Genomic DNA, 10,182 nt, shown 5'->3' with positions numbered 1-10,182 from the left:
ATGTAAACATTGTACATGTTATATTAAATTTTCTTTTTCAGGAGATACATGTTTTTCTGTAATAATCAGGTGAATAAAATATGGAGATAACGAACATTTTCAAACTCAATAGTCCAATCAAGCAATACAAATCAGGAACAGAGCAGGCACTTGCATGGACCTCGAAAATGATTGATTGATTGTACATGTATATTGTTTAACGTCTCATTCAAGAATTCTTTATCGTGCCAACGCCTACCCTGACACGGGACCTACGTTTTTAAAGTCATATCCGAAAGAACCGTGACATTCACTTCTAATGCCCAGCGCTTGGCGAAAGAACAGTCACTACCTATATGTATGTATACGTCTTAGATTTAAAACGGCGCTGCGATTGAGAATCGATCCTCGAAAAGATCAGAGTCAATATAAATTATCAACATCTATTTGTCTAATATCTGTCTCATTACTCGTAATCTTTCGTCTTTCGAGTAGGACTGCAGTGTTTGCTTAATCCATTCGTAGGGCACCCCCCCCACTTCTTCAAACATAACTTTTAATATAGCAAATGTTCACTGATTGGGAAAATTTCCTTTTTTTCTTGTCAACTTTTTCAGGTAAGTAAAAAAATCTCTAGCTGCCCCTCCCTCTTTCAAAAACGAAGCTACGTCACTGTTAAAAGAAAGAGGGCTAAACAGAAAACCAGAATTTGGCATATTCTTCTTAATTACAAATGGTTTGTAATCAATAGTATAAATATGCATGTGACTAATTTAATATTAAACAACACAAATTAAAGTGTATCACAGAAGTATATTAACTTCAACAAGAAAACATTTCTCTTAATTATAAAATAACTTCACTTAAATCAGTTATATTCTAACATGCAATGTTTGAATTAAGCCTTCTTGGATTTTTATTACAATTACTGAATAAGAAATCCACTAAAAATACAATAATATGACTCGTCTAAGTTTGCTGTTCTGGTACCTTTGACAAAGACAACATCGTTGGCTTCTAGCTGTGCGACAACAATGGACGATGAGGAATAGAAGGTACCACTTCTTATATAAAGCATTGACAACACCTGGTTTCCGTTTCTCATCAACGAAAAATAAGATTCTTTCCCGTCGTTTAACAGCGATACAGCAAACTGGTAAACACCTTGCACTGGAGCCGTGAAGTGTCCATAACTTTCATGGTAAGCGTTTCCAAGATTCAGAATTATTTTATCAAACACAATTGTCTGTTCGCCCAGCAGTTCAACATCGTGCGATAGTCTTGCGGTGAAAGCTATGGGATTTTGACCTAAATTTTAAATGTACAGTGTAGAATGTTTAACTTTGATATTGAAAACACGAGTATCTTTTCAAAGAGTTGCATTTGAAGTTTCAGTATAATACAAAGTTTTGTTGTTACACATGGATAAAATGATCTAAGACGCCTGAGATATTCTATAACCTATCTGCAGTGGCTTTCTACTTCAATATCTATGAAAGAATGTGTCTACATTTTCTCAAATTTGGTAAAATAAACTAATTATCGGGTCCTTATAAATATGTTATATAAAATACGTTGTATCATAACATTTTTAAAGGTTAACTTGCCTAAATTAAACCCAAACAAAATTTTGGTTGACAATTTGTATTTAAAATTTGAAAGTTTGACAAAAGTACTGTGTCGCAAAATACAGCATTATTGTCAAATAATAGCATTTATGTAATCATGTGTTTTATGGTACCAGGTTTTTGTTTTCTTAAAATCAAAACATATCATATGTATGTGTATTCGGCGTCTATCGGGGAATTAGCCAAACCTGTGTACATTAACCAATCAGAAGCGTGTATTTTCTTGTGTCTCAGATTAGCGCCACTTCACTGATTTAGAAGGAAAACAAAAACACGTTAAATTTTTCTACTTAAGAAATCAAAGTTCTTATTGGTGACTTTTTAACGAATCCAGGATTCGACAGCTCCGTCCAAAAAGCCCACAACACGATGGCGGAAGGTGCGAAGATTCATGTTCGAATCATGGGACATTCATACATTCGCCGGTTAGGTGAATTTATCGCAGCTAATGAAAACTATGCTAATTTACAATTAGATAATACACGATATTTTGTGGACTTTCAAGCTAGAGAGGGGCTAACCTTTCAACGTCTAGCACAGTGCGCGGAATTCACTAATTTCCCCAAACCTCCCCCCGATGTGTGCTTTCTGCAAATGGGCGGCAACGATTTATGCCGGGTACAACCCCACAAAGTGGTGACAGATTTACTCTCATATGCCCAATATTTACGTGACGGCGTGGGAATCAAAAACGTTATAGTGGGTCAATTGTTACGTCGACAGCCATGGGCGACCAGACCAGGGTGTAACGAAGACGTCATATACGTTAACAATAAATTGAAGGAAGGAACTGCTACCCTAGAAAACATTTATTATTGGCAACATCGTGGATTTTGGACGGACCTGTCTTATCTTGGTCGTGATGGTGTACACTTAGAGGGAACATCCAGGCACATGAAAAAATACCTCCACAGCATTCGTATTGCAGTTCTTCAACATTCCAGATAAGCCAGTGTTTTTTAATTATATTAACTATAGATCTGTAACTCTATTACATGTCAGAATTCAGCATGGTCACACGCAGAGTAGTGTACATTAATTTAATCTCACGCAGAGTAGTCTGATTCAGTTTAAGCGTATGCAGAGTATTATGCATTATTTTAGTCACACGCAGAGTAGTGTGCATTAGTTATGTCACACGCAGAGTAGTGTGCATTAGTTGAGTCACACGCAGAGTAGTGTGCATTAGTCGAGTCACACGCAGAGTAGTGTGCATTTGTTGAGTCACACGCAGAGTAGTGTGCATTAGTTGAGTCACACGCAGAGTAGTGTGCATCAGTTGAGTCACACGCAGAGTAGTGTGCATTAGTTTTATTCATACAAATGTATTAGTCTCTCTATGAGTAGTATGTTAAGAGATTCATGGCGTGTACTTGATGTACAATACTGTGAAAATTGATTTTATTACTGTACTTGGTAGTCATACAATTAAAGCAATATGCTTTGGTTGTCACAATTGATGTTGCCTATATGTTATATGCATAATGCATATAATATTTTGTGATTCGCAGTAAAGTTTACATAAATTTTGATCTCAAACATCTGGGTGCATAAATCTGAGTTGAGTAATTAATAACAGATGCAGTCCAATGGTTCCGAAATTTATGTAGAGATAAAAATATCAAGTTTGATTAGTTATCAATGATATATCGGACTTGACACACACTGAGAATGATGTGTTAAGTCCTGAGAAGAAATAATATCTGTTTGCTTATTATATATAAGGCACATCTTAGGTTAGCTTAGACATATCATAGTGTATTAAAACAGTGAAGTCATTTTGTAGGAGTCATGCCTAGGAAAAAGACTTCCAAACAGACAGACGGCCAGGGTATGGATGCGCCATCCGCAAAACGTCGGAAGCCAAATCAAGCTTCGGGGGCCACAAAACCAGACCAAGTCCCCATTGACTATCAAAAACTTGCCGCAGAGATCCTACGGCAACAAAGTTTGCACTAACCTCAGTCGACTTGTGAAGAAAAAAACCAGGAACAGACCTCTGCATCAACGACAATATCACAGGTTAATACAACAGCTTCAATATCATCACAGCCTGCTACATCAGGGTCACAAGCTTCTACAGCAGGGTCACAAGCGTCTACATCAGCGACACAAGATGCTACATCAGGGTCACAAGCTGACACAACAGCAACAGTGTCACAACTGGTATCTAGGATATTTGAAGGCAGCTTTCCAGTCTGCACCTCACTTAACCCATCAGCCGACACAAATCCCTCAAGCCAGTTTGAACATTTGAACTCATCAGCTTGCAATCTTCTGACAAAAGCTCTTACAAAGAGTTCAAGCGAAGCCTACAAAAGATCATGGGACATGCTAGTGAGCACATCTCCCTCCATCAAATCCTTGCCTGTCTCACCATCTACATTATGTAACTTTATTTCTTACCTATTTGACAACGGATATTCTCCAAATAGCATTGCAACACATGTATCAGCAATTAGTTATGTACATAAATTGTTAGGGACAACAGACCCATCGGATACATTTCTTGTAAAAAAGGTCATGCAAGGCTGTCACCATTCAGCCCCGTGTAAAGATTCACGTTTACCAATCACAGGTCCCATTTTACACAAGTTAATTCAAGGGCTTCAGTGCTCTGTTTTGAATCAGCATCAAAGAATTCTTTTAAAGTCAATTTTTTACGGCTAGGGGAAGTAGTAGTTAAGGCAAAAAGTCTAGCTAGCACAGTCATCCAACGACAAGATATTTCATTTACCCTAAATGAGAACTCACCCATCGAAGTTGTAATTGTCTTAAAACACTTTAAAACAAATAAAACAAAGGACCTCTTCCAGATCCACTTGAAGGCCTTAAAAGACAACAACATCATGTGCCCCGTGAATGCCTTGTATGAATATGTGAAAATGTTTGGTCATCACACCGGGCCTCTTTACCAGTTCATTGGGGGGAAACCAGTCCCATATTCTTTTGTAGCAAAACATCTTCAAAATACAATTCAATTCATTGGTCTCAATCCTGCTCTGTACAAAGGCCATAGTTTCAGGATAGGAGCAGCTACACATGCTGCAAAGTTAGGTTTTTCGGAAAACAGTATTCAAAAAATGGGCCGATGGAACTCAGATGCCATTCGTAAGTATGTACGCCTCGAAAGCTTTAAAATATAGAAACTTTATCAAAATGCAAAACTATCTTTCTTGGAATAAGAATTAAGTACAGGTTAACTACTAATATGCAAGAACTTTAAACGGGGTGTTTTTTCAATCCACCAGGTCAGAAGTTAATTGCTAGGGGATTGAAAAAACCAATTATTACAAGTGCACAGGTCAGAAGTAAACTGCGGTGCAACTGAAACTATACACAGGTCAGAAGTAAACTGCTATGTGACTAAAATATCACAGGTCAGAAGTAAACTGCTGGTGTCTTAAACTATACACAGGTCAGTAGTGAACTGCTGTGCAAACAGGTGTTCATGAAAATGTTTTTTGCCTTGTTATTCACAGATATGTGTAGTGCCATGTATTAATCTAGTCCCAAATTTTCCAGCTGTGCCTGCTGGTTCTCATGTTTTGCTATTATAAATAATGTAATGTATGGGTCAAAATGCAATGTTGTGAAAGCTAGTCTCCAAAAATTTACATCTGGATTAATTATCCTTTTTTACAAACAGAGTGAATTATTTAACTGTTTACATTTTTTTTCTTTTCTTGTATGTTAAGATTTACAAAAACTATGTGTCAAAATAGTGTTGATATTTGTCTGCATGCCAAAACCATAAGTGCATTTTGTGTGGTCTACCCTTAGATGGCTAGTCCACTTTGGTTGGCGTTTTTGCAAACGTGGTTTGCCTTTTGTGGGCTTCTGTTTTTATTGTTGAACGCCAACTTCTTGCTTGTAATGTATATATGTTTTACAATTTTTTCTGTTATTTCGTACATTATTTTGACATGTAACAGGGGAGATCATTATACAACTTTACTTGTTTATGTAAAAGAATATTTGTATAAGGTTTTTTGATCTCCCCATTTATTGTATTCTTTAATACTCATTGTCATTTTCAATAAATGACAATTCACACAAATATGGAGTTGTGATTTTTATCCAGAAAGAAAGTGGAAGATTATTTAGATCTCAATAATATGTAAACAAGCAGGTATTACATAATACAGCATTATTGTCAAATAATAGCATTCATGTAATCATGTGTTTTATGGTACCAGGTTTTTGTTTTCTTAAAATCAAAACATATCATATGTATGTGTATTCGGCGTCTATCGGGGAATTAGCCAAACCTGTGTACATTAACCAATCAGAAGCGTGTATTTTCTTGTGTCTCAGATTAGCGCCACTTCACTGATTTAGAGGGAAAACAAAAACACGTTAAATTTTTCTACTTAAGAAATCACCCACCCACCTTCCCCAGCTTTCACCATCAGTCAAATATCAAACATTTATGTTTATGGTAAAACATGTTTGATTATTTAATGTTATCTTCTTTTCTTAAAACACAACAGTGGGTTGTGTGGGGGGCTTCTGTTTTTATTGTTGAACGCCAACTTTTTGCTTGTAATGTATATATGTTTTACAATTTTTTCTGTTATTTCGTACATTATTTTGACATGTAACAGGGGAGATCATTATACAACTTTACTTGTTTATGTAAAAGAATATTTGTATAAGGTTTTTTGATCTCCCCATTTATTGTATTCTTTAATACTCATTGTCATTTTCAATAAATGACAATTCACACAAATATGGAGTTGTGATTTTTATCCAGAAAGAAAGTGGAAGGTTATTTGGATCTCAATAATATGTAAACAAGCAGGTATTACATAATACAGCATTATTGTCAAATAATAACATTCATGTAATCATGTGTTTTATGGTACCAGGTTTTTGTTTTCTTAAAATCAAAACATATCATATGTATGTGTATTCGGCGTCTATCGGGGAATTAGCCAAACCTGTGTACATTAACCAATCAGAAGCGTGTATTTTCTTGTGTCTCAGATTAGCGCCACTTCACTGATTTAGAGGGAAAACAAAAACACGTTAAATTTTTCTACTTAAGAAATCACCCACCCACCTTCCCCAGCTTTCACCATCAGTCAAATATCAAACATTTATGTTTATGGTAAAACATGTTTGATTATTTAATGTTATCTTCTTTTCTTAAAACACAACAGTGGGTTGTGTGGGGGGCTTCTGTTTTTATTGTTGAACGCCAACTTTTTGCTTGTAATGTATATATGTTTTACAATTTTTTCTGTTATTTCGTACATTATTTTGACATGTAACAGGGGAGATCATTATACAACTTTACTTGTTTATGTAAAAGAATATTTGTATAAGGTTTTTTGATCTCCCCATTTATTGTATTCTTTAATACTCATTGTCATTTTCAATAAATGACAATTCACACAAATATGGAGTTGTGATTTTTATCCAGAAAGAAAGTGGAAGGTTATTTAGATCTCAATAATATGTAAACAAGCAGGTATTACATAAAGGGTATTATAAATATTGCCACAGTCTCCTAGAATAATCTTATCATATCCTCTTGACCTTGTATTTAAAATGATATTAAATTAAACATTAGAAACGGGATTAACCTTAACATGCTTTAAAATAGAATTCCACGTATTCTTTATTTTCAACAATAGTTTATCATGGCATTAAGTACAGGAAAATTCAAAATCAATTATGATGTCATAATAAATCTAGCACTGTGACATAAAAGACAGATTTAAATTTATTTCTAGATCTTGATCGTATCAAATTTGGAACAAAAATAAACGTTGTAATTCTTCTTATTAAGCATAATTCTTGTTTTCTTATTTAATTCATTCATTTAACTGAAAATTTTTCCTGAACTTTGTTATTTTAATATCATCTATCATAACCACTTGTTATATGTCATAAGAACTGTTTAACGTCAAAAAAAACATCAAATATACCTTAAAAATATATCAAAACCGAAAGACAATCTTGGTCAGAATATTTATAAAAGTACATTAAGAGTAAAAAATAATATTCTATTAGATCTATTAGATCTATTAGAAATTGCGCTTTTAAAGTTACATGAAGTTGTACATGTAGAAGCAATTACTCTTGTCATATTAGTAAAAATTAAACTGTTTCAAAAACTTACTTTGTGCATTGATTTTTGTTTTCAGTAGACTGGTTTCCCTTTTCAGCTGATCAATTTCATTATTCACAGTGTGTTGAAGACTAACATTAAGCTGTTGGATAAGTTGCTTCAGGTGTCCAATATCATTCTCATGGTTCGTCACATTTAAAGAGAAACCCCTTTCCCCATGCAACAACCCAACAACAAAAAGTATTGCTAAAATTGACATTTTCCCTTAATTTCCAAATAGTAGAAGCGTTTGTGAAGACGTTGGTCTAATATAAGGACCAAACAGATAATTTTTATCATCAGGAGTAAACTTAAAGGCGTACTCTTCACTTCTATTACTGATAAGACTGACCAAAAAATTGTTTCTTTACTTGGATTGGTCAAACACGAGTTGGTTTGTTTGATGTATAATACCACCACCACACCATAACATTCAAGGAAAAGTGCTATTTTTAATTTCAATCCTTGTTCTTATATATTGAATAATTATTATTTGATTGTGTAATATTAAAGTTGACAACCTCCTTATATTTTACCTTCAATGTGTTGAATTCTTAATCAATTAATAATATAAGTATTCATTTTTAATCCTACCTTGAGTCGATATATCTCACTGAAAAATGATGACACCAAGATGTCATCAACATATGCTTCAAATTAAATTTTTTACCAGAAAGACATTGATGAAGAACTAAACTTGATGATAATCATAACGATCTCTTTTTTTCTGTCATCTTCCCTAATTTTGTACCAATATACACGTATCACTAGCATTCGGATTATATATCTACAAGTTGTTAAGATCTGTAAAATCAAGTTAAAATTATAAAATTAGTTAGACTATTAACAAATAATTTGATAAGACAAAGATATTTTAATCTCATGAGTTTGATTCACAATACAATGACTTGTTTGCCAAAATCACCTTTTGCTATATCGAATATTGAATACCTTTCTGTGGCAGCCATTTAAATTGTTCCACTTTTTTCCACTCTGAATTGTCTACATGTTCTTAAGCCTACATGACTGTACATGATCCTGACAAGGTATGCATAATGAGTGAGAATGGTCGACAGGAGAAGATCTCTTCACCAATGCATCCGATTCCAACTATTTTTGTTTGACAATTGTTCATTACCTCCCGTTATACCCCCGCTTGAAAAGTAGGAGGGTATATATATAGTGATCAGGATGTCCCTCCGTCCGTCTGTCTGTACGTCCGTCCGTTACGCATTTGGGTGCCTATCTCGTATCCAAAACTCCTCTTTTACCACTGAATGAGATTTAATGAGACTTTCAAAGAATTTTTTTCTTGTTAAAGTGACTAGTATGTTTGAGATTGCTTTGTTTGGGTTAGCTTAAACAGCCTACCAACACTTAATACTTACATGGTTATTTGGACAATGTGGGTGAAATAAAATTACCTGATCTGAGTATTTAAATTACTCTATGAACATAAGTAAATTTATTTTTAGCCAAATCGTGTTAAGGTAATGAATTTAAAAACACATCTTGTCATTTTTTTAATTTTGAATGTTTGCGAAATTGCTCCTAATTATTTAATTGCCACTTTGAAATAGAAAAAAAATAAATGTGAATATACATCCCGTTATACCGGTAGGTACTTAGTATCTGATAATGGAATGAAATAGTTTGCCGTGCAATCATCATTCCTTTAGAAATACACGAGTCTAGAAATAAAAACTTTGTTCTACCACTTTTGCCGTAGCTTAAATATTTACAACACAAGGTTGTTCAATACATCTTAAATAAATCAAGGTGATCAAGATCTATATATTTCAATTACTGAAGGTAATGACATGCTTAATTTCGTGTTAAGTTCTATTTGTGTCCCGAATTATTAGATTTTGATGGATTTTGTGTCAAATAAATGACCATGTAATTTTACATAATAAAATATTGATTAAATTAAATTAAATTAACATGGGAGAACCGATTTGTTTACACTATGATTAGAGAGATGTATTAAAAATATCATTTGAAGAAGAATTAGGTTAAGCTTGACAACATTTTTATTATTACTCTGCAAATCCGTCAGATTTCAATTAATTTCATTTATTTCGTAGAATAACTAAAGATTATTAGTGTGATTAGCATATTCAGGGCCCAGATTCTACCGGTAACATTTTTTTATCATTGACCTTTAGCACGAACATTTACAGCATAATTATCAATGTACCTTTGAAAGGCGAAAAAGGACTTTATAAGAAGTTTATCTCTAATTCCATGTACCATATTATAAAAGTGCGGATCCTTTCTATTCTACAAAATGTTGTCCATTATTGCATCATGCATTATTTTGTTTGGTAAGTATTCAATTTACTCAGAATATCAAGTATGAGATAGTTAATCATTTGTAAGAATGACAAATAAGATCAATTAAAGGAAAATTTTATTATCATTTGCAGAATTCGATTTATTCTCAAAAAGGTGTAT

General features: G+C 33.7%; 1 protein-coding gene across 1 annotated transcript; it reads right to left on the bottom strand.

Moving 5' to 3' along the window:
- Positions 1–783: 783 nt before the first annotated feature.
- LOC134270443 (complement C1q-like protein 4) lies at positions 784–7,957 on the bottom strand. The gene is made up of 2 exons (XM_062752661.1): positions 7,738–7,957; positions 784–1,287 (listed from the first exon to the last, which is right to left on the bottom strand). The coding sequence occupies exons 1-2, from the start codon at positions 7,943–7,945 to the stop codon at positions 905–907; spliced, it is 591 nt and encodes a 196-aa protein (XP_062608645.1). The 5' UTR covers positions 7,946–7,957; the 3' UTR covers positions 784–904.
- Positions 7,958–10,182: the final 2,225 nt, after the last annotated feature.

The sequence above is a fragment of the Saccostrea cucullata genome, unplaced genomic scaffold, assembly GCF_032062105.1.
Source record: "Saccostrea cucullata isolate Sc308-1 unplaced genomic scaffold, CSIRO_AGI_Scuc_v1 ctg4606, whole genome shotgun sequence".
Lineage (NCBI taxonomy): Eukaryota > Metazoa > Mollusca > Bivalvia > Ostreida > Ostreidae > Saccostrea > Saccostrea cuccullata.
The sequence above is the reverse complement of the archived record's forward strand: the minus strand, read 5'-3'. Positions and strand labels throughout refer to the sequence as shown.